This window comes from Oncorhynchus masou, chromosome 17, assembly GCF_036934945.1.
Source record: "Oncorhynchus masou masou isolate Uvic2021 chromosome 17, UVic_Omas_1.1, whole genome shotgun sequence".
NCBI classification, from domain to species: domain Eukaryota; kingdom Metazoa; phylum Chordata; class Actinopteri; order Salmoniformes; family Salmonidae; genus Oncorhynchus; species Oncorhynchus masou.
Genome location: NC_088228.1, coordinates 111,578 through 137,787, shown reverse-complemented (window position 1 = coordinate 137,787; position 26,210 = coordinate 111,578). Strand labels below are relative to the sequence as shown.

General features: G+C 43.5%; 1 protein-coding gene across 1 annotated transcript in view; it reads left to right on the top strand.

Annotated features, from left to right (window-relative positions):
* Positions 1-26,210, top strand: part of cacnb2b (calcium channel, voltage-dependent, beta 2b) — a 74,379-nt gene that overhangs the window by 28,695 nt on the left and 19,474 nt on the right. Inside the window, exons 8-11 of the mRNA XM_064991819.1 lie at positions 15,363-15,421; positions 15,536-15,645; positions 24,979-25,130; positions 25,787-25,882. Coding sequence (XP_064847891.1) covers positions 15,363-15,421; positions 15,536-15,645; positions 24,979-25,130; positions 25,787-25,882 — 417 coding nt within the window. The remainder of the gene's footprint in view (positions 1-15,362; positions 15,422-15,535; positions 15,646-24,978; positions 25,131-25,786; positions 25,883-26,210) is intronic.

Sequence of the window (26,210 nt, the reverse complement as noted above, 5' to 3'; positions counted from 1 at the left end):
TATGTGATTAGGCAACCCTCCTGAACTGTAAAATCAGTCATTTCTCCCAACAGATGTCAAAGAAAAGCTCTCACACACACACACAGCAAGGATGGAGTGACAAAGCGTGGTGTTTAAAGACACAGAGAGCAGGCAATGGCATAAACATAATCCCAAGGCCGTGCCGAGTTCAACGAGATATCCCGCTTGACCGTAGCTCGCTCGGTCTAAGCGCAGCAACCATGAGAAAAGTAGGCCCAATATGAAGCCTGCACCAGAACGTCATTTGATTTTGGGTGACAGCGGCGTGGTGAGTTAGGTGGCTCTAGAAGGTTCTCGGACCGAGAAACAGCCTCGTACATTTGCAATGACTTCAATTCATTTTGACCATTACAAAAATGGCGACATTTAGAAAAGTCTCAGAGACACAAGACTAGGTGCATTGAAACCGGCTTGGCCCATAGAGACGGACCCCAACGTTTCTGTCAGATAGCTCATTCAAGGACCCCGTAGCAAGTCATGGAAAAAAAGTGGATTTTCAGCACCAATTAGGGTTTTACTCGGGCACCGAATGACCTATCGAGCCGAAACTCGGGATTCGGGGTCGCCTCACATAGGACTACACGTAATGTCCGAACTGGACCCGTAGCTAGAACGTAACTATGTGTTTTACGTTTTTGTTATGTTTTAAACTAAAGGCGCTGTGAATTATGGGCCTGCTCTGACATATGTGATAGTTGGCTTCTAAATGAGTTGGAAAAAGTGGGTTTGGTGTCAATTGGTATCAGTTTGGTGTCAGAATGACATCTAATTGACTGATGGACACTGACTTACTAGTTGACTTTTGTGCATTTGCAACATGTTTAAGCGGAGAGGGACCATCACGAAAATGGCATTCTGAAATCAACACAAAAAATGGCATCACCATAGTGTCCAGACTGTGCCGAGTTCAACGAGACCCCCCACTTGACCGTAGCTCGCTCAGTCTGAGCGCAGCGACCATGAGAATAGTAGGCCCAAAATGAAGCCTGCACCACGTCATTTGATTTTGGGTGACAGCGGCGGAACCGTTAGGTTTAGAAGGACAATTCAAACACAGGACTGTTCCTAAGGTCCTCCCGATCTGTGCAAGCCTAACCTTGACCGTGTGGCATTAACCCTTCACAGTTAAAAGAAGGTGTTTACATAAAAACAGTTTGCATTGACTTCTCTCCCCATAGGAATACATTGCCTGCACGCCTAAATTCAACCTGGAGCCTATATGGGTTATGAATGCCTTATGAACCTGTCTTCGGTACCAGTCCATCAGGCCACTATAAGGTCTACCTGTGTCGATTCTAAGCTTCCTGGACCAACCGGAAGTGGTTAAAATCGCCCTAAAAGTGTATACCCATACCCTGCCTGCAGTTTGATAGACATAGTACATTCAACCCTGTGTAAATCAGTCAGTTTTTATGGTAAAGACTTAAAACTCAGGATTCTGTAATAGAATACCCCACTGAGGATGTGTGTTGAGTTATAGCTTCCTGTGCCAACCGGAAGTGCCATAATTGGTGTCTCATGGGCTGTTTAGAGGGGTTAAAAAAATCAGATCTTTCCAAAACTTCATATATGTGATTAGACAACCCCCATGAACTGTAAATCAGTCATTTGTCCCATAAAATTTCAAAGGAAAACTAAATCACACACACACACAGCTTGGAAGTAGGGACCCATTGGGGTGCGTATAGACATACACTCCCTGCATTAGTTAACCTTGTTGGAACTTTTAAAGAACCGTCAGACCTAGAGTTCCGAAACTTTAGAATCCTGTTCTAGACCTCAGGTCGATAGTGCGTGGTGAGTTACGGCGCTCTAGAAGGTTCTTGGACCGAGAAACAGCCTCATACATTTGCAATGACTTCAATTCATTTTGACCATTACGAAAATGGCGACATTTAGTCCCAGAGTCACAAGACTAGGTGCATTGTGACCGTCTCGGCCCATAGAGACAGAACCCAACGTTTCTGTCCGATAGCTCATTCAAGGACCCCGTAGCAAGTAATTGAAAAAAAGTGGATTTTCAGCACCAATTAGGGTTTTACTCGGACACCAAATGACCTATCGAGCCGAAACTTGGGATTCGGGGTCGCCTCAGCTAGGCCTACACATAACACAAGAAATGGACCCGCAGCTAGAACGTAACTACGTGTTTATGTTTTTTTTATGGTTTGAACTGAAGGCGTTGTGAATTTTGGGCCAGCTCTGAAGTATGTGAAAAGTGGGTTTGGTGTCAGTTTGTATCAGTTTGGTGTCAGAATGATATCAAATTGACTGATGGACGGTGACTTGCAGGTGACTCTTATCCATTTGCAATATGTTTAAGCGGTGAGGTACCATCACCAAAAGTGACATTCTGAAATCAACCCTAACGAGCGATGGAGAGGTACCAGAATCACTGCCCAGCCATCCCGAGTTCATCGGGCCAGTCAATTTGGCATTCCTGCATGATTTTTATAGCATGACAAATGTCCAGTTAACCATATTGCAAATGCACAGTGACTTTGCAAGAGTGAGAAAACATCAACAAATGGACATTCTGGAATCAACCCTAACGAGCGATGGAGAGGTACCAGAATCACTGCCCAGCCATCCCGAGTTCATCGGGCCAGTCAATTTGGCATTCCTGCACGATTTTCAGTGACTTTGCAAAAGTGAGAAAACATTTGCAATATGTTTCAACAGTGAGGTACCATCACCAAAAGTGACATTCTGAAATCAACCCTAACGAGCGATGGAGAGGTACCAGAATCACTGCCCAGCCATCCCGAGTTCATCGGGCCAGTCAATTTGGCATTCCTGCATGATTTTTATAGCATGACAAATTCGTGATGGTGAATGCCCAGTTAACCATATTGCAAATGCACAGTGACTTTGCAAAAGTGAGAAAACATAAACAAATGGACATGATGAAATCAACACAACTATCACTACCAGGCCATCCTGTGTTCATCAGGCCAGTCAATTTTGCATTTCTGCATGATTTTTATAGCATGACAAATTCGTGATGGTGAATGCCCATTGAACCATATTGCAAATGCACAGTGACTTTGCAAAAGTGAGAAAACATAAACAAATGGACATAATGAAATCAACACAACTATCACTGTCAGGCCATTCTGTGTTCATCAGGCCAGTCAATTTTGCATTTCTGCATGATTTTTGAGCATGACAAATTTGTGATGGTAAATGCCCATTGAAACATATTGCAAATGCACGTGCATTTGCAATATGATTCAATAGTGAAAAAAACATCACCAAATGGACATGATGAAATCAACACCACGAGTGATGGAAAGGAACAACAATCACTGCCCGGCCATCCCGAGTTTATCAGGCCAGTCAATTTTGCATTTCTGCAGGATTTTTGAGCATGTCAAATTTCTTATGACACTTGGCCCCCACAAAACATATGCCTTATGCACAAGTAAAAAAAATAATTATGATAATAAAATATGACTAAAGTATGTTGATACAGTTCTTATACGTGTGTAATTGACACAAAATTCTAAAGAATTTTGAAAAACGGTCCAGAAAGCACTTTTTTAGGGGTGTGTGAAGTTTTTTATGAAATTTTGCAATTTTTGACATTTGACTTCTGACTTCCTATGAAATCATATTGCAAATGGAGAAAACATATGCAATAATGCGCAAGTAAAAAAAAAACAATTATGATAATAAAATTAGAAAGAAGTATATTCATACAGTTCTTACACATGTGTAATTGACAAAAAAAGCGAAAGAATTTCGAAAAACGGTCCAGAAAGCACTTTTTTAAGGGGTGATAAGTTTTTGACAAAAAAATTATTTTTTTCAAAATTTGGCTTTTGGATGTTGACTTGGGGTCCATTCCCTATATGAAAAACCACGGTGGAGTGCACACGCCACCTGTTGAATTTTTGAAGTGTTACAACTGGCAATTGCCATATGGCATTTGCAAAACATTTTGCATGAATCAACGCCGATTTGGGTGGTATTGTCCATCGTGTACATGGTTTGTACTATGCCAATGGTTTCCCATTCATTTTTGTCCATTTGAGGGGGGAATTCCCTTACATTGAAATGCTTCTGAATCCCTACAATGCAGAGGTAAAAACGAATAATAATAAATAAAATAGAAAATAACACGAGCAGTAAAATACACAATGGAGCTATATACAGGGATCAATGTGCAGAGGTAAGAGGTACTTGAGGTAGCTATGTACATGAAGGCTGGGTAAAGAGTCTAGGCATCCGGATAGATATTTATAAGGTATTTGAGGTAGCTATGTACATGAAGACAGGGTAAAGTGACTAGGCATCAGGATAGATAATAATACGGTATTTTAGGTAGATATGTACATGAAGGCAGGGTAAAGTGACTAGGCATCAGGATAGATATATGTAGAATATATTGTGTATATGTATATTATGTAGAAGATGGCGCCGACGGAGATAGCAGCATCGCGACTAGCTCTTAGGAAACTTTGCAGTATTTTTATTTTTTATATTATCAGCTCGGGAAATGTTTTGTGTTAATACATACTGCCGGGAAGAACTACTGGATATTAGAGTAACGATAACTCACCAGAACTACCAGCATTACAACCAGGAATATGACTTCCCTGGAGTTTCTGTGGACGGGTGTCTTTTATACAGGTAACAATTTCAAGCAAGTGCAGTTAATACAGGTAATGAGTGGAGAACAGGAGGGCTTCTTAAAGAAAAAGGTCTGTGAGAGCCAGAATTCTTACTGGTTGGTAGGTGATCAAATACATATGTCATGCAATAAAATTATAATTAATTAATTAAAATTCATACAAGGTCATTTTCTGGATTTTTGTTTTAGATTCCGTCGCTCACAGTTGAAGTGTGCATATGATACAAATTACAGACCTCTACATGCTTTGTAAGTAGGAAAACCTGCAAAATTGACAGTGTATCAAATACTCGTTCTCCCCACTGTACATATCACCATATTCTCTCCCAAGAAAATTATCCTCCGTCATCGCCATGGTCGTTTACATCTTACCTCAAGCCGAAACCTCGATGGCCCTCAAAGAACTTCACTGGACTTTATGCAAACTAGAAACCACATATCCTGATGCTGCATTTATTGAAGCTGGGGATTTTAACGAAGCACGTCTGTAAGACTAGGCTGCCGAAACTCTATTAACATATCGGCTGTCCTACTCGCTCTACTAAGACTCTCTACTAAGACTCTCGACCATTCAAAATTCCAGAATGCTTATAAGGCCCTCCATTCGCCATGAAGACAGGACGCACCTGCTAAAATAAGTTTCCTATTGAACATACTTCTTTCTGGAATAAATATTATTGCATTTTAGGGTATCTGAAGAGTAAATAGAAACATATTTTGACTTGCTGAAACAAAGTTTAGGGGTAGATTTTCGGGTTCCTTTCTCTCTATGTTGAACGGGTGGATTACTCAAATCGATGGTGCCAACTAAACAGACTTTTTGGGATATGAAGAAGGATTTTCTCTATCTGGGAGCATTTGGATGACAAACAGAGGGAGATTTTCAAAAAGTAAGTAAATATTTAATCGTTATTTGTGAATTTATGAAACCTGTGCCAGTGGAAAAATATTTGGATATGGGGCGCCATTCTCAAACAATCGCATGGCATGTTTTCTCTGTAATAGTTACTGTAAATCTGACAGTGCAGTTAGATTAACAAGAATTTAAGCTTTCGGCCGATATAAGACATGTATTTGTACCTAAATGTTTAATATCCATAATTTTGATGATTATTTATTTGAATTGCGTACCCTCCAGCTTCACCGCTAGCGGGACGCCTATCCCTAAGAACCATGGCAAGGCAACTGGTAATATGGCAGAATATAAACAGTGTAGTTATTCACACCGCAAGGCAATCAAACCAGCAAAATGTCAGTATAGAGATAAAGTGGAGTCACAATTCTACGGCTCAGACACAAGATGTATGTGGCAGGGACTACAGATAATCACGGACTACAAAAAGAAAACCAGTCACATCACGGAGACCTACGTCTTGCCTCTGGACAGGCTAAAGATATTCTTCACATGCTTTGAAGATAACACAGTGCCACCGATGCAGCCCGCTACCAAGGATTGTGGGCTCTCCTTCTCCATGGCCGAGTAAAACATTTAAAAGTGTTAACCCTCGCAAGGCTGCCGTCCCAGACGACATCCCCAGCCGCGTCCTCAGAGCAGGCGCAGACCAGCTGGCTGGTGTGTTTACGTGCATATTTAATGTCTCCCTATCCCAGTCTTTTTATTTTATTTTGTTTTATTTCACCTTTATTTAACCAGGTAGGCTAGTTGAGAACAAGTTCTCATTTGCAACTGCGACCTGGCCAAGATAAAGCATAGCAGTGTGAACAGACAACACAGATTTACACATTGAGTAAACAATAAACAAGTCAATAACACAGTAGAAAAAAAGGGTCTATATACATTGTTTGCAAAAGGCATGAGGAGGTAGGCAAATAATTACAATTTTGCAGATTAAAACTGGAGTGATAAATGATCAGATGGTCATGTACAGGTAGAGATATTGATGTGCAAAAGAGCAGAAAAGTAAATAAATAAAAACAGTATGGAGATGAGGTAGGTATAATTGGTTGGGCTATTTACTGATAAGACTATGTACAGCTGCAGCGATCGGTTAGCTGCTCAGATAGCAGATGTTTGAAGTTGGTGAGGGAGATAAAAGTCTCCAACTTCAGGGATTTCTGCAATTCGTTCCAGTCACAGGCAGCAGAAAACTGGAACGAAAGGCGGCCAAATGAGGTGTTGGCTTTAGGGATGATCAGTGAGATACACCTGCTGGAGCGCGCGCTACGGGTGGGTGTTGCCATCGTGACCAGGGAACTGAGATAAGGCGGAGCTTTACCTAGCATGGACTTGTAGATGACCTGGAACCAGTGGGTCTGGCGACGAATATGGAGCGAGGGCCAGCCGACTAGAGCATACAATTCGCAGTAGTGGGTGGTATAAGGTGCTTTAGTGACAAAACGGATGGCACTGTGATAAACTGCATCCAGTTTGCTGAGTAGAGTGTTGGAAGCTATTTTGTAGATGACGTCGCCGAAGTCGAGGATCGGTAGGATAGTCAGTTTTACTAGGGTAAGTTTGGCGGCATGAGTGAAGGAGGCTTTGTTGCGGAATAGAAAGCCGATTCTGGATTTGATTTTCGATTGGAGATGTTTGATATGAGTCTGGAAGGAGAGTTTACAGTCAAGCCAGACACCTAGGTACTAATAGATGTCCACATATTCAAGGTCGGAACCATCCAGGGTGGTGATACTAGTCAGGCGTGCAGGTGCAGGCAGCGAACGGTTGAAAATCATACATTTGGTTTTACTAGCGTTTAAGAGCAGTTGGAGGCCATGGAAGGAGTGTTGTATGGCATTGAAGCGTGTTTGGAGGTTAGATAGCACAGTGTCCAAGGACGGGCCGGAAGTATATAGAATGGTGTCGTCTGCGTAGAGGTGGATCAGGGAATTGCCTGCAGCAAGAGCAACATCATTGATATATACAGAGAAAAGAGTCGGCCCAAGATTTGAACCCTGTGGCACCCCCATAGAGACTGCCAGAGGACCAGACAACATGCCCTCCGATTTGACACACTGCACTCTGTCTGCAAAGTAGTTGGTGAACCAGGCAAGGCAGTCATCAGAGAAACCAAGGCTACTGAGTCTGCCAATAAGAATATGGTGATTGACAGAGTTGAAAGCCTTGGCAAGGTCGATGAAGATGGCTGCACAGTACTGTCTTTTATCGATGGCCGTTATGATATCGTTTAGTACCTTGAGCCTGGCTGAGGTGCACCCGTGACCGGCTCGGAAACCCGATTGCACAGCGGAGAAGGTACGGTGTGATTCGAGATGGTCGGTGACCTGTTTGTTGACTTGGCTTTCAAAGACCTTAGATAGGCAGGGCAGGATGGATATAGGTCTGTAACAGTGTGGGTCCAGGGTGTCTCCCCCTTTGAAGAGGGGGATGACTGCGGCAGCTTTCCAATCCTTGGGGATCTCAGACGATATGAAAGAGAGGTTGAACAGGCTGGTAATAGTGGTTGCGACAATGGCGGCGGAAAGCTTCAGAAATAGAGGGTCCAGATTGTCAAGCCCAGCTGATTTGTACGGGTCAAGGTTTTGCAGCTCTTTCAGAACATCTGCTATCTGGATTTGGGTAAAGGAGAACCTGGAAAGGCTTGGGCGAGTAGCTGCGGGGGGGCGGATCTGTTGGCCGAGGTTGGAGTAGCCAGGCGGAAGGCATGGCCAGCCGTTGAGAAATGCTTGTTGAAGTTTTCGATAATCATGGATTTATCGGTGGTGACCGTGTTACCTAGCCTCAGTGCAGTGGGCAGCTGGGAGGAGGTGCTCTTGTTCTCCATGGACTTCACAGTGTCCCAGAACTTTTTGGAGTTGGAGCTACAGAATGCAAATTTCTGCCTGAAGAAACTGGCCTTAGCTTTCCTGACTGACTGAGTGTATTGGTTCCTGACTTCCCTGAACAGTTGCATATCACGGGGACTATTTGATGCTATTGCAGTCCGCCACAGGATGTTTTTGTGCTGGTCGAGGGCAGTCAGGTCTGGAGTGAACCAAAGGCTATATCTGTTCTTAGTTCTACATTTTTTGAACGGAGCATGCTTATCTAAAATGGTGAGGAAGTTACTTTTAAAGAATGACCAGGCATCCTCAACTGACGGGATGAGGTCAATGTCCTTCCAGGATACCCGGGCCAGGTCGATTAGAAAGACCTGCTCACAGAAGTGTTTTAGGGAGCGTTTGACAGTGATAAGGGGTGTCGTTTGACTGCGGCTCCGTAGCGGATACAGGCAATGAGGCAGTGATCGCTGAGATCCTGGTTGAAGACGGCGGAGGTGTATTTGGAGGGCCAGTTGGTCAGGATGACGCCCTTGTTTAGAGATTTAGGGTTGTATCTGGTGGGTTCCTTGATGATTTGTGTGAGATTGATGGCATCTAGCTTAGATTGTAGGACTGCCGGGGTGTTAAGCATATCCCAGTTTAGGTCACCTAACAGAACAAACTCTGAAGCTAGATGGGGGGCGATCAATTCACAAATGGTGTCCAGGGCACAGCTGGGAGCTGAGGGGGGTCGGTAGCAGGCGGCAACAGTGAGAGACTTATTTCTGGAGAGAGTAATTTTTAAGATTAGAAGTTCGAACTGTTTGGGTATGGACCTGGAAAGTATGACATTACTTTGCAGGCTCTCTCTGCAATAGACTGCAACTCCTCCCCCTTTGGAAGTTCTATCTTGATGAAAAATGTTATAGTTGGGTATGGAAATCTCAGAATTTTTGGTGGCCTTCCTGAGCCAGGATTCAGACACGACAAGGACATCAGGGTTAGCAGAGTGTGCTAAAGCAGTGAGTAAAACAAACTTAGGGAGGAGGCTTCTGATGTTGACATGCATGAAACCAAGGCTTTTTCGATCACAGAAGTCAACAAATGAGGGTGCCTGGGTACATGCAGGGCCTGGGTTTACCTCCACATCACCCGCGGAACAGAGGAGGAGTAGTATGAGGGTGCGGCTAAAGGCTATCAAAACTGGTCGCCTTGAGCGGTGGGGACAGAGAATAAAAGGGGCAGATTTCTGGGCATGGTAGAATATATTCAGGGCATAATGCGCAGACAGGGGTATGGTGGGGTGCGGGTACAGCGGAGGTAAGCCCAGGCACTGGGTGATGATGAGAGAGGTTGCATCTCTGGACATCTCTGCTGGTTGTAATGAGTGAGGTCAACGCATGTGTGGGAGGTGGGACAAAGGGGGTGCCAGGGGTATGAAGAGTGGAACTAGGGGCTCCATTGTAAACTAAAACAATGATAACTAACCTGAACAACAGTATACAAGGCATATTGACATTTGAGAGAGACATATAGGGAAGCATACAGTAATCACAGGTGTTGAATTGGGAGAGCTAGCTAAAACAGTAGGTGAGACAACAACAGCTAATCAGCTAGCACAACAACAGCAGGTAAAATGGCGTTGACTAGGCAGGGAGGGTCGGATTAACTACACACAGAGACTGAGTGCGGCTGGGGCCGACAGATAAAACATAAACAAGCAGAATGGAGTACTGTGATTAATGGACAGTCCAGCATGCATCAGCTATGTAGCCAGGTGATCAGTGTCCAGGGGGCAGCGGTGGATGGGGCAGGGAAGCAGAAGGTGCAGAGGGTAAAGCCGCTAGCAGTGGCTAACCATGGCTAAATAGCTTGTAGCTAGTTAGCTTCTGGAGATTCTTGAATGTGTTCTAAAAATTAAAAATAACAGCAGATTCCGTATCACATTGGGTGAGGCAGGTTACCGGGAGGTATAATCTAATTAAAAATCGAAAAGAGATTGAAAGTAAATATGGGTCCAGTGAGTGGTTGGGCTGGCTGGGGACGCGGCGATTCAGACAGTTAGCAGGCCTGTGTTAACAAGCTAACAGTTAGTAGGCCGGGGCTAAACAAGCTAGCAGTTAGCAGACAGGGGCTGAGCAAGCTAGCAGTTAGCAGGCCGAATTAGCAAACAAGCAGATAGCAAGGGGTTGAGTCTGTCTATGCCTCTTCATGCGGTGACATCGATAGACCGGTCGTGGGTCCTGATATTGAAGCCCAGGAGTATGCTTCGGTGGTAGCACAGGAGCTCTGGCCGGGCTAGCTTCAAGCTCAGTGGATGGAAACGCTAGCCAGGAGTAATCATCCGGGGTTGCGGTTAGCTAGTTAGCTAGTTGTGAAAGATCCAGATGAGAATGTTCCGTTTGCGGTGGGAATCCGGGGATAAAAATAAAAATACAAATAATAGGTCCGTTATGCTCTGGTTAGAGTCGCGTTGTTCGAACTGGCGAGAGCTTTCCGAGCTAAAAGTTAGCTGAAGACCGCTAGCAATGGTTTGCTGACCGATAGCTGGTAGTTAGCTGGCTAGCTTCAGTTGAGGGGTTCCGGGTCCAAAGTAAATATATATACTTTAGAAAAAAAGCAGATCCACGCTACATTGGGTGAGGCGGGTTTCAGGAGAGTATTTAGATGTTGAGGTTTCGCAAAATGTTTTAAAAGATATGCGAAGAAGAATATGTTTAAAAATAAAAATAAAAATAAAAACGATAAAAAATTATATATACAAGGGACACGACACGACAGGACGTCCGACTGCTACGCCATCTTGGTTTGTAAGTCTGCTGTCCCCACATGCTTCAAGATGGCCACCATTGTTCCTGTACCCACTTACTTCTGTCATCATTAAGTGCTTTGAGAGACTAGTCAAGGATCATATAAACCTCTACCTTACCTGCCACCCTAGTCCCACTTCAATTTGCTTACTGCCCCAATAGATCTACAGATGATGCAATCGCCATCACTGCACATTGCCCTAACCCATCTGGACAAGAGGAATAACCATGTAAGAATGCTGTTTATTGACTAGAACTCAGCATTTAACACCATAGTACCCTCCAAACTCGTCATTAAGCTTGGGGCCCTGGGTCTGAACCCTGCCCTGTGCACCTGGGCTCTGGACTTCCTGACTGGCCGCCCCCGGTGGTGAAGGTAGGAAACATCACCTCCACTCCGCTGATCCTCAACACTGGGGCCCTACAAGGGTGGGTGCTCAGCCCCATCCTGTACTCCCTGTTCACCCGTGACTCTATGGCCAAGCACGCCTCCAACTCCATCGTCAAGTTTGCAGATGACACAACAGCGAAGGCCATGCTGTGGAGGGTAGCATCCTGTATATGTCCCTGCCAAGAAAAATCCAAGTTCATATAACTCCAAATCTATCCTTTCGTAAAAAACATGTTGAAAAATGTGAGCTCACATGCAGCTCTGTCTCTCTCTCTCTGAGAGGGTATACATTTTAATGACAAGTTTACAAACATTCAGTCTGTTGTGATAAATTGAAACTTGTATCGCATTATGGTAAGTGGTGAAATAAGTATAGCCAGTTATAATTGTAATGGCTTAGCAGATAATAAGAAAATATAAGCATTTCCCTGGCTAAAAGAGAAGGAATATAATATCTATTGTCTACCGGAATCTCATTCAACTATTTTAGATGAAGTTGTGTGGAAAAAAGACTAGGGGTGAAGAAACTTAAAAGGGCTGTGTCACGTTCGTCATAATGACCAAGGCGCAGCGTGGTATATGTACATTCTACTTTATTTCATGAATGAACACTGAACAAATGAACAAAATAACAAACCAAACCGTGAAGCTAATATGAGTAGTGCAGACAGGCACCTCAACATAAAACAAGAACCCACGAACAGAAAAGGGAAATGGCTACCTAAATATGATCCCCAATCAGAGACAATGATAAACAGCTGCCTCTGATTGGGAACCATATCAGGCTACCATAGGCATACATATACCTAGAACTACAGAACCCTTAGACATACGAAAAACACTAGACAATACAAAAACTAGCATAGCCACCCTCGTCATACCCTGACCTAACCAAAATATAAAGAGAACAGAGAATCTCAGGTCAGGGCGTGACAGGCTGATTATATTAATTAACAATAATTTTTATCTGAATGTGCAAATTTTCCAAGCAGATCTGCAATCTAGATATTAAATGTTATTGGACTATAAACAGATTTGGCTCATTAACATATACGGTCCAAATAATGATGACCACGCTTCTTTGAAAATACATACAGTATGAAAATTTATCTTTTCATTAAACTCTCCACTCAAGAGGAAATTTCTCAATGTAACCAGTGCCTGTAATCTGGTTCAGGTTATTAATCAACCTACTTACTTTTCCCATGGGGAAATGTTGTTGCAGTGTCATGTACACGTTTAAAGTGGCGTTTAAATACAAAACAAAATTGACAATACAACTTTCATAACAGTTACATACCAATACCCATCTTGTCCAGATGTGACAGGGCAGTGTGCAATGCAAAAGCAATTGCATCATCTGTGGATCTATTGGGGCGGTACATAAATTGAAGTGGGTCTAGGGTATCAGGTAGGGTGGAGGTGATAAGATCCTGAACTAGCCTCTCAAAGTGTTTCATGATGATTGAAGTGGGTGCTACAGGGCGATAGTCTTTTAGTTCAGTTACCTTAGCCTTCTTGGGTACAGGAACAATGGTGGACATGCTGAAGCAAGTGGGGACAGCAGACTGGGATAGGGAGAGATTGATTATGTCCGGAAATACACCAGCCAGCTGGTCTGTGCATGCTCTGAAGGTGCGTGCTTGGGATGCCATCTGAGCCGCCAGCCTTGTGAGAGTTAACATGCTTCAAAGTCTTACTCACGTCCGGCCACGGAGAACTAGAGCCAATGGTCCTTGTGAGCGGGTCGCGTCGGTGGCTCTGTGTTATCCTCAGAACAGGGGAAGATGGTGTTTAGATTGTCCGGGACTGGGATGTTGGTGTCCCCTACTTGGCTAGTTTTCCATTTGTAATCCATGATTGTCTGTAGACCCTGCCACATACGTCTCATGTCTGAGCCATTTAATTGCGACTCCACTTTTCTCTGTACTGGCGTTTGCTTATTTGATTTCCTTACAGAGGAAAGAACTACACTGTTTGTATTCAACCATATTCCTAGTCACCTTGCTGTGGTAAATTGCAGTGGTTCACGCTTTCAGTTTTGTGCAAGTGTTGCCATCTACTCTTTGGCCGTAATGACCATCATTATGTTTGGAGGAAAAAGGGGGAGGTTTGCAAGGCAACGAACACCATCCCAACCTTGAAGCACAGGGGTGGCAGCATCATGTTGTGGGGGTGCTTTGCTGCAGGAGGGACTGGTGCACTTCACAAAATAGATGGCATCATGCGGATGGAAAATGATGTGGATATTTTGAAGCAACATCTCAAGACATCAGTTCAAGCTTGGTCGCAAATGGGTCTTCCAAATGGACAATACAGTGGGGAGAACAGGTATTTGCGGCAGGGTAGCCTAGTGGTTAGAGCGCTGGACTAGTAACCGGATGGTAGCAAGTTCAAACCCCCGAGCTATCAAGGTACAAATCTGTTGTTCTGCCCCTGAACTGGCGGTTAACCCACTGTTCCTAGGCCGTCATTGAAAATAAGAATTTGTTCTTAACTGACTTGCTTGGTTAAATAAAGGTAAAACAAACAAAAAATAGTCTGCCAAGCTGCCTATTGTCCTGTAGCCTATCCCAGCCTTGTGCAGGTCTACAATTGTATCCCTGATGTCCTTACACCCTCTCTGGTCTTGGCCATTGTGGAGAGGTTGGAGTCTGTTTGATTGAGTGTGTGGAAAGGTGTCTTTTATACAGGTAACGAGTTCAAACAGGTGCAGTTAATACAGGTAATGTGTGGAGAACAGGAGGGCTTCTGAAAGAAAAACGAACAGGTCTGTGAGAGCCGGAATTCTTACTGGTTGGTAGGTGACTTATGTCATGCAATAAAATTCAAAATAAAATTCAAAAATCACACAATGTTATTTTCTGCATTTTTGCAGTCTCTCACAGTTGAAGTGTAACTAAAAATTACAGACCTCTACATGCTTTGTAAGTAGGAAAACCTGCAAAATGTATCAAATACTTGTTCTCCCCACTGTACTTCCAAAGTTGTGGCAAAATGGCTTAAGGACATCAAAGTCAAGGTATAGGACATTTGTGGGCAGAACTGAAATAAACGTGTGCGAGCAAGGAGGCCAAAAACCTGACTCCGTTACACCAGCTCTGTCAGGAGGAATGGGCCAAAATGCATCCAACTTATTGTGGGAAGCTTGTGGAAGGCTACCCAAAACGTTTGCCCCAAGTTAAACAATTTAAAGGCAATGCTACCAAATACTAATTGAGTGTATGTAAACTTCTGACCCATTGGAAATGTGATGAAAGAAATAAAAGCTGAAATAAATCATTCTCTCTACTATTATTCTGATATTTCACATTCTTAAAATAAAGTGGTGATCCTAAGTGACTTAAAACAGGGAATTTTTACTAGGATTAAATGTCAGGAATAGTGAAAAACTGAGTTTAAATGTATGTGGCTAAGGTGTATGTAAAACTTCCGACTTCAACTGTATATATTTTAGAATAAGGCTGTAATGTAACAAAATGTTATTTTTTTACCTTTATTTAACTTGGCAAGTCAGTTCAGAACAAATTATTATTTTCAATGACAGCGGGTTAACTGCCTGTTCAGGGGCAGAACGACAGATTTATACCTTGTCAGTTCGGGGGTTTGGACTTGCAACTTTCCGGTTACTAGTCCAACGCTCTAACCACTAGGCTACCCTGCCACCCCAATGTGGAAAGTCAATGGGTTTTAATACTTTCCGAATGCACTGTACATGTGATGGAGGAGCCATCTGATGTTACATACTGTACATGAGATGGAGGGTGTTTCTGTGTGATCCTAGGTAACAGACATGATGCAGAAAGCACTCTTCGACTTTTTAAAACACAGATTTGAAGGGAGGTGAGTTATACAGGTTGTATCAACTGTGGATTTGACAATAAATACAATATACATATTGTTTATCCAAACGTTTTAACTTCAAATAAAATATCACGTTTGCTCTGTGTTTCTCAGAATTACTATAACTCGTGTGACTGCAGACATCGCTCTAGCGAAGCGGTCCATACTCAACAACCCCAACAAGAAAGCCCTGATGGACCGCTCAAACACACGCTCTAACCTAGGTAAGGTATCGGTTAACTATCTAACCCCAGCCCTAATCCTCTAACCCCAACCCCCGTAATCCTAACGGTGTCATGGTAACTAATCTAGGTTAAAGTATGGGCTAACACACCTTACCACAGGAACTAACAAATTGGCTAACCTCACCAGAAAATATAACAGTTAATTTCCTTTTTGTTTGTCTAGAACCCTGTGGGTCATAATGTTCGCTAATATTGTACGGCTATTGATCAGTTACTTGCACAGTAGATTATTGTTGATTCTCAAAATAATCAGAACACTTACAGCTACCATACTTTACAATACAATATTATAGCAACCATATTTTAAAATACAATATTATAGAAATCAAATCAAATCAAATTTATTTATATAGCCCTTCGTACATCAGCTGATATCTCAAAGTGCTGTACAGAAACCCAGTCTAAAACCCCAAACAGCAAGCAATGCAGGTGTAGAAGCACGGTGGCTAGGAAAAACTCCCTAGAAAGGCCAAAACCTAGGAAGAAACCTAGAGAGGAACCAGGCTATATGGGGTGGCCAGTCCTCTTCTGGCTGTGCCGGGTGGAGATTATAAAAGAACATGGCCAAGATGTTCAAATATTCATAAATGACCAGCATGGTCCAATAATAAAAAGGCAGAACAGTTGAAACTGGAGCAGCAGCACGGCCAGGTCATCATGTCAGGTAGTCCTGAGGCATGGTCCTAGGGCTCAGGTCCTCCGAGAGAGAGAAAGAAAGAGAGAAAGAGAGAATTAGAGAGAGCACACTTAAATTCACACAGGACACCGAATAGGACAGGAGAAGTACTCCAGATATAACAAACGACCCTCGCCTCCCGACACATAAACTACTGCAGCATAAATACTGGGGGCTGAGACAGGAGGGGTCAGGAGACACTGTGGCCCCATCCGATGACAGCCCCGGACAGGGCCAAACAGGAAGGATATAACCCACCCACTTTGCCAAAGCACAGCCCCCACACCACTAGAGGGATATCTTCAACCACCAATTTACCATCCTGAGACAAGGCTGAGTATAGCCCACAAAGATCTCCGCCACGGCACAACCTAAGGGGGAGGCGCCAACCCAGGCAGGATGATCACATCAAGAAACCATACAGTGATAATATTACACCCAATCAGAACAGGTTTATATCGGGGTAATGCGCATACCCAATCAGAACAGGTTTATATCGGGGTAATGCCCATACCCAATCAGAACAGGTTTATATTGGGGTAATGCCAATACCCAATCAGAACAGGTTTATGTCGGGGTAATGCCCATACCCAATCAAACCAGGTTTATATCGGGGTAATGCCAATACCCAATCAAACCAGGTTTATATCGGGGTAATGTCCATACCCAATCAGACCAGGTTTATGTTGGGGTAATGCCCATACCCAATCAGAACAGGTTTATATCGGGGTAATGTCCATACCCAATCAGAACAGGTTTATGTTGGGGTAATGCCCATACCCAATCAGACCAGGTTAATATCGGGGTAATGTCCATACCCAATCAGACCAGGTTTATATCGGGGTAATGCCAATACCCAATCAAACCAGGTTTATATCGGGGTAATGTCCATACCCAATCAGAACAGGTTTATGTTGGGGTAATGCCCATACCCAATCAGAACAGGTTTATATCGGGGTAATGCCAAAACCCAATCAGAACAGATTTATGTCGGGGTAATGCCCATACCAAATCAAACCAGGTTTACATCGGGGTAATGCCCATACCCAATCAAACCAGGTTTAAATCGGGGTAATGTCCATACCCAATCAAACCAGGTTTATATCGGGGTAATGTCCATACCCTAACAGACCAGGTTTATATCGGGGTAATGCCCATACCCAATCGGAACAGGTTTATATCGGGGTAATGTCCATACCCAATCAGACCAGGTTTATATCGGGGTAATGTCCATACCCAATCAAACCAGGGTAATGTCCATACCCAATCAAACCAGGTTTATATCGGGGTAATGTCCATACCCAATCAGACCAGGTTTATATCGGGGTAATGTCCATACCCAATCAGACCAGGTTTATATCGGGGTAATGTCCATACCCAATCAGACCAGGTTTATATCGGGGTAATGTCCATACCCAATCAGACCAGGTTTATATCGGGGTAATGTCCATACCCAATCAGACCAGGTTTATATCGGGGTAATGTCCATACCCAATCAGACCAGGTTTATAGGTAATGTCCATACCCAATCAGACCAGGTTTATATCGGGGTAATGTCCATACCCAATCAGACCAGGTTTATATCGGGGTAATGTCCATACCCAATCAGACCAGGTTTATATCGGGGTAATGTCCATACCCAATCAGACCAGGTTTATATCGGGGTAATGTCCATACCCAATCAGACCAGGTTTATATCGGGGTAATGTCCATACCCAATCAGACCAGGTTTATATTGAGGTAATGTCCATACCCAATCAGACCAGGTTTATATCGGGGTAATGTCCATACCCAATCAGACCAGGTTTATATCGGGGTAATGTCCATTCCCAAACAGACCAGGTTTATATTGAGGTAATGTATCATACCATGTCAGAACAGTGTTGATAATGAGGTAATGTATAATACCATGTCAGAACAGGGTTGATAATGAGGTAATGTATCATACCCGGTTCCACCTGTCACTAGAGACTGTCCTAGAGACATTAATGACACTCAGTGTGTCCAATTTACTCATTATGATTTCCCTGTTAAAAGATGCGTTTTCTGTTGTCCTTTGCAGAAGCTTTAATTATTTACTATGTTCGTTCGTTTCCTGAGTGAGTTTTCGAAACTTAGTGTCTGTTGGTTTTTCAAGTGAACTGTGATCTTGCGGTTTCAGTAAAGTATTATGTTATGTCACACACCCAATCAGGACAGGGTCTACAGTATATTGACTAACCAAACTGTACAGTACTGGGAAAGTAATTAACTTGGTTCTTTACACCCTGTCTCTCTCTTTGCTGTCTGGTTCCAGATACTGCTGGTATGTACAATACTACTAATATAATATAATACATTAACCGTAGTGTAAGCAGGTGACTAAAACAGTGTTAGCTCATTTGAGTCTGACCCTCTTCCTCACTGCTGTTCAAAGAGCAATTGTTGAGAGACCCTCCCACTGGTCTACGTGTAGACTGTTCTGTATAGAAACCCTACCACTGGTCTACGTGTAGACTGTTCTGTATAGAAACCCTCCCACTGGTCTACGTGTAGACTTGTTCTGTATAGAAACCCTCCCACTGGTCTATGTGTAGACTGTTCTGTATAGAAACCCTACCACTGGTCTACATGTAGACTGTTCTGTATAGAAACCCTCCCACTAGTCTATGTGTAGACTGTTCTGTATAGAAACCCTCCCACTGGTCTACGTGTAGACTGTTCTGTACAGAAACCCTACCACTGGTCTACGTGTAGACTGTTCTGTATAGAAACCCTACCCCTGGTCTACGTGTAGACTCTTCTGTATAGAAACCCTCCCACTGGTCTACGTGTAGACTCTTCAGTATAGGAACCCTACCACTGGTCTACGTGTAGACTGTGCTGTATAGAAACCCTCCCACTAGTCTATGTGTAGATTGTTCTGTATAGAAACCCTACCACTGGTCTACGTGTAGACTGTTCTGTATAGAAACCCTACCACTGGTCTACGTGTAGGCTGTTCTGTATAGAAACCATCCCACTGGAGTACGTGTAGACCGTTCTGTATAGAAACCCTCCCACTGGTCTACGTGTAGACTGTGCTGTATAGAAACCCTACCACTGGTCTACGTGTAGACTGTTATGTATAGAAAACCTCCCACTGGTCTACGTGTAGACTGTTCTGTATAGAAACCCTACCACTGGTCTATGTGTAGACTGTTCTGTATAGAAACCCTACAACTAGTCTACGTGTAGACTGTTCTGTATAGAAACTGTCCCACTGGTCTACGTGTAGACTGTTCTGTATAGAAACCCTCCCACTGGTCTACGTGTAGACTCTTCAGTATAGAAACCCTACCACTGGTCTACGTGTAGACTGTTCCGTATAGAAACCCTACCACTGGTCTACGTGTAGACTGTTCTGTATAGAAACCCTACCACTGGTCTACGTGTAGGCTGTTCTGTATAGAAAACCTACCACTGGTCTACGTGTAGACTCTTCAGTATAGAAACCCTACCACTGGTCTACGTGTAGACTGTTCTGTATAGAAACCCTACCACTGGTCTACATGTAGACTGTTCTGTATAGAAACCCTAACACTGGTCTACGTGTAGACTGTGCTGTACAGAAACCCTACCACTGGTCTACGTGTAGACTGTTCTGTATAGAAACCCTACCACTGGTCTACGTGTAGACCGTTCTGTATAGAAACCCTCCCACTGGTCTACGTGTAGACTGTGCTGTATAGAAACCCTACCACTGGTCTACGTGTAGACTGTTCTGTATAGAAACCCTTCCACTGGTCTACGTGTAGGCTGTTCTGTATAGAAACCCTACCACTGGTCTACGTGTAGACTGTTCTGTATAGAAAACCTACCACTGGTCTACGTGTAGACTGTGCTGTACAGAAACCCGACCACTAGTCTACGTGTAGACTGTTCTGTACAGAAACGCTACCACTGGTCTACGTGTAGACTGTTCTGTATAGAAACCCTCCCACCGGAGTACGTGTAGACTGTTCTGTATAGAAACCCTACCACTGGTCTACATGTAGACTGTTCTGTATAGAAACCCTAACACTGGTCTACGTGTAGACTGTGCTGTACAGAAACCCTACCACTGGTCTACGTGTAGACTGTTCTGTATAGAAACCCTACCACTGGTCTACGTGTAGACTGTTCTGTATAGAAACCCTTCCACTGGTCTACGTGTAGAATGTTCTGTATAGAAACCCTACCACTGGTCTACGTGTAGACTGTTCTGTATAGAAAACCTACCACTGGTCTACGTGTAGACTGTGCTGTACAGAAACCCGACCACTAGTCTACGTGTAGACTGTTCTGTACAGAAACGCTACCACTGGTCTATGTGTAGACTGTTCTGTATAGAAACCCTCCCACCGGAGTACGTGTAGACCGTTCTGTATAGAAACCCTCCCACTGGTCTACGTGTAGACTGTGCTGTATAGAAACCCTACCACTAGTCTACGTGTAGACTGTTCTGTATAGAAACCATCCCACTGGAGTACGTGTAGACCGTTCTGTATAGAAACCCTCCCACTGGTCTACGTGTAGACTGCGCTGTATAGAAACCCTACCACTGGTCTACGTGTAGACTGTTATGTATAGAAAACCTCCCACTGGTCTACGTGTAGACTGTTCTGTATAGAAACCCTACCACTGGTCTATGTGTAGACTGTTCTGTATAGAAACCCTACAACTAGTCTACGTGTAGACTGTTCTGTATAGAAACTGTCCCACTGGTCTACGTGTAGACTGTTCTGTATAGAAACCCTCCCACTGGTCTACGTGTAGACTCTTCAGTATAGAAACCCTACCACTGGTCTACGTGTAGACTGTTCCGTATAGAAACCTTATCTCTGGTCTACGTGTAGACTGTTCTGTATAGAAACCCTACCACTGGTCTACGTGTAGGCTGTTCTGTATAGAAACTCTACCACTGGTCTACGTGTAGACTGTTCTGTATAGAAAACCTACCACCGATCTACGTGTAGACTGTGCTGTACAGAAACCCGACCACTAGTCTATGTGTAGACTGTTCTGTATAGAAACGCTACCACTGGTCTATGTGTAGACTCTTCTGTATAGAAACCCTACCACTGGTCTACGTGTAGACTGTTCTGTATAGAAAACCTACCACTGGTCTACGTGTAGACTGTGCTGTACAGAAACTACCACGACGTGTAGACTGTTCTGTATAGACCACTAGTCTATGTGTAGACTGTTCTGTATAGAAACGCTACCACTGGTCTATGTGTAGACTCTTCTGTATAGAAACCCTACCACTGGTCTACGTGTAGACTGTTCTGTATAGAAACCCTCCCACTGGTCTACGTGTAGACTGTTCTGTATTGAAACCCTCCCACTGGTCTATGTGTAGACTGTTCTGTATAGAAACCCTACCACTGGTCTACGTGTAGACTGTTCTGTATTGAAACCCTCCCACTGGTCTACGTGGAGACTGTTCTGTGTAGAAACCCTACCACTGGTCTACGTGTAGACTGTTCTGTATAGAAACCGTCCCACTGGTCTACATGTAGACTGTTCTGTATAGAAACACTCCAACTGGTCTACGTGTTAACTGTTCTGTATAGAAACCCTCCCACTGGTCTACGTGTAGACTGTGCTGTATTGAAACCCTACCACTGGTTTACGTGTAGAATGTTCTGAATAGAAACCCTCCCACTGGTCTACCTAATGACTGTGCTGTATAGAAACCCTCCCACTGGTCTACCTGTAGACTGTGCTGTACAGAAACCCTCCCACTGGTCTACCTATAGACTGTGCTGTATAGAAACCATCCCACTGGTCTACGTATAGACTGTTCTGTATAGAAACCCTCACTCTGGTCTACGTGTAGACTGTGCTGTCTATAAACCCTACCACTAGTCTACCTATAGACTGTGCTGTCTATAAACCCTACCACTAGTCTACCTATAGACTGTTCTGTATAGAAACCCTACCACTAGTCTACGTGTAGACTGTTCTGTATAGAAACCCTACCACTAGACTACCTATAGACTGTGCTGTCTATAAACTCTAACACTAGTCTACCTATAGACTGTGCTGTCTATAAACCCTACCACAAGTCTAACTATAGACTGTGCTGTCTATAAACCCTACCACTAGTCTACCTATCGACTGTGCTGTCTATAAAACCTACAACTAGTCTACTTATAGACTGTGCTGTCTATAAACCCTACCAATAGTCTACCTATTGACTGTGCTGTCTCTAAAGCCTACCAATTGTCTTCCTATAGACTGTGCTGTCTATAAACCCTACCACAAGTCTACCTATAGACTGTGCTGTCTATAAACCCTACCACTAGTCTACCTCTCGACTGTGCTGTCTATAAAACCTACAACTAGTCTACTTATAGACTGTGCTGTCTATAAACCCTACCAATAGTCTACCTATAGACTGTGCTGTCTATAAACCCTACCAATTATGTACCTATTGTCTGTGCTGTCTATAAACCCTACCACTAGTCTACCTATTGACTGTGCTGTCTCTAAACCCTACCACTAGTCTACCTATTGACTGTGCTGTCTCTAAACCCTACCAATTGTCTACCTATAGACTGTGCTGTCTATAAACCCTACCACAAGTCTACCTATAGACTGTGCTGTCTATAAACCCTACCACTAGTCTACCTATCGACTGTGCTGTCTATAAAACCTACAGCTAGTCTACTTATAGACTGTGCTGTCTATAAACCCTACCAATTATGTACCTATTGTCTGTGCTGTCTATAAACCCTACCACTAGTCTACCTATAGACTGTGCTGTCTATAAACCCTACCAATAGTCTACCTATAGACTGTGCTGTCTTTAAACACCACCACTAGTCTACCTATAGACTGTGCTGTCTATAAACCCTACCACTAGTGTACCTATTGACTGTGCTGTCTATAAACCCTACCACTAGTCTACTTATAGACTGTGCTGTCTATAAACTCTAACACTAGTCTACCTATAGACTGTGCTGTATAGATACCTTACAACTACTTGACCTCTGTACCAGGTGTTGTCTGAGACAGTGGGCCTCCCTGCACAGGATGTAATGAGCATGTCATATTTTTAAGATACATTTATTCCATTCTCTTGTCAAATAAATAGTTGCACTGAAAATGTTACAGAACAACTGTAAGTATTGGCAGAATTAATCTCCTGCTCCCACATTTGGTCTAAAATCATGCTCTGCACACCTTAATTAACATGCAACTGAATTACCAAAAATATTTTATCTATTAAAGTGCTTTCAGAATATTCAGATATTTATTATTCAAAAATAGTTACTTTCTTGTTTTATGTCATTGCACTTTTCAGAAGCCATTTTTTTATTTAACTAGGCAAGTCAGTTAGGAACAAATTCTTATTTTCAATCATGGCCTACAACAGTTCAATGGCAGAACAAAATATTTTTACATTTGCAGCTCTGGGATTTGATCTTGCAACCTTTTGGTTACAAGTCCAACACTCTAACAACACTCTAACCACTAGTCCAACAGTCTAACCACTAGGCCACCTTTTAAGAAGCCATTTCCCTTTTAAGAAGCCATTTCCCTTTTAAGAAGCCAGTGCCTTTTAAAGAAGCCAGTGCCACTTTAGGATGCCAGTGCCACTTTAGGATGCCAGTGCCCTTTAAAGAAACCAGTGCCACTTTAAGATGCCAGTGCCCTTTAAAGAAGCCAGTGCCCTTTAAAGAAGCCAGTGCCCTTTAAAGAAGCCAGTGCAACTTTAAGATGCCAGTGCCCTTTAAAGAAGCCAGTGCCACTTTAAGATGCCAGTGCCCTTTAAAGAAGCCAGTGCCCTTTAAAGATGCCAGTGCCCTTTAAAGAAGCCAGTGCCCTTTAAAGAAGCCAGTGCAACTTTAAGATGCCAGTGCCCTTTAAAGAAGCCAGTGCCACTTTAAGATGCCAGTGCCCTTTATAGAAGCCAGTGCCCTTTAAAGAAGCCAGTGCCCTTTAAAGAAGCCAGTGCCCTTTAAAGAAGCCAGTGCCCTTTAAAGAAGCCAGTGCCCTTTAAAGAAGCCAGTGCCCTTTAAGAAGCCAGTGCCCTTTGATGCAACTCTTGCAATTTTAGGAGTTAAGAAATAAACATGTTTGCTCTGGAAAGACCCTTTTTAAATGCAGCCATAGAAACTGCTTTGGGCTCCCGAGTGGCGCAGTGGTCTAAGGCACTGCATCTCAGTGCAAGAGGCATCACTACAGTCCCTGGTTTGATTCCAGGCTATATCACATCCGGCCGTGTTTAGGAGTCCCATAGGGCAGTGCACAATTGGCCCAGCGTCGTCTGGGTTTGGCCGGGGTAGGTGCGTCATTGTAAATAAGAATTTGTTCTTAAGTGACTTGCCAAGTTAAATAAAGGTTAAATATGCATTTCCCCTGTGATTGTAACTAGAAACAGGCTTTATATTAATTCATTATTGGAGAACCGAATACAGTTTGACTCTATGGCACACCCCTGGGGAGGCGTGCCTCACACTTTGAAAACCTCTGCTCTAGACTGTGCTGTATAAAAGGACACAGTAGATGTGATCATTTATCCTGTAACATTTCGATACGTCAGGACTTGTTTAGAAAGGTTAGGGTTTGATTGGAGGGTTAATTGATGGAGGTTTTAGTGACCACCATGCTCCGTGTCTCTGCAGCCCAAATCCAGGGGGAGGTGGAGCGGATCTTTGAGCTAGCCCGGAGCCTACAACTGGTGGTTCTGGATGCAGACACAGTGAACCACCCCATCCAGCTGTCTAAAACATCTCTGGCCCCCATCCTGGTCTACATCAAGGTCTCCTCCCCCAAGGTAAGGTTCCTCAAAGCTGGGTTAGTAAAGGTTCCTCACAGCTGGGTTAGTAAAGGTTCTATACAGCTGGGTTAGCTGGATGCAGACACAGTGAACCACCCCATCCAGCTGTCTAAAACATATCTGGCTTCCATCCTGGTCTACAGTCAGGTCTCCTACACCAAGGTACGGTTCCTCAAAGCTGGGTTAGTGAAGGTTTTATACAGCTGGATTAGTAAAGGTTCTTTATAGCTAAGTTAGTAAATGTTCCTCGCAGCTGGGTTAGTAAATGTACTATACAGCTGGGTTGGTAGAAGGTTCTATAAAGCTGCATTAGTAAAGGTTCCTCGCAGCTGGGTTAGTAAAGGTACTATACAGCTGGGTTAGTAAATGTACTATACGGCTGGGTTAGTAAATGTACTATACAGCTGGGTTAGTAAATCTACTATACAGCTGGGTTAGTAAAGGTACTATACAGCTGGATTAGTAAAGGTTCTATATGGCTGGGTTAGTAAAGGTTCTGTATGGCTGGGTTAGTAAATGTTCTGTACGGCTGGGTTAGTAAAGGTTCTATACCGCTGGGGTAATTGAGTTTATAAACATTAAAGTTAGGTTGTATATGTTCTTTTCACGTCTCTTCTGCTCTTCCTCTGTACCTCTTGTCTTCTGTCGTCCAGGTGTTATCAAGGCTGATCAAGACCAGGGGTAAGTCTCAGACCAAGCATCTCAACGTCCAGATGGTGGCTGCAGACAAGCTGGCCCAGTGCCCAACGGTGAGAGTAACCATAACCCTACCATAATAACCCTAACCCAAACCTTACCCTCCCCTAACTGGTCCAGTGCCCAACGGTGAGAGTAACCTAATCATAACAACCATAACCCTACCATAATTACCCTAACTGGCCCAGTGCCCAACGGTGAGAGTAACCTAATCATAACAACCATAACCCTCCATAATAACCCTAACCCAAAGCTTACCCTCCCCTAACTTGCCCAGTACCCAACGGTGAGAGTAACCTAATCATATCAACCACAACCCTACCATAATAACCCTAACCTTAGCCCAGTGCCCAACGGTGAGAGTTACCTAATCATGGCAAC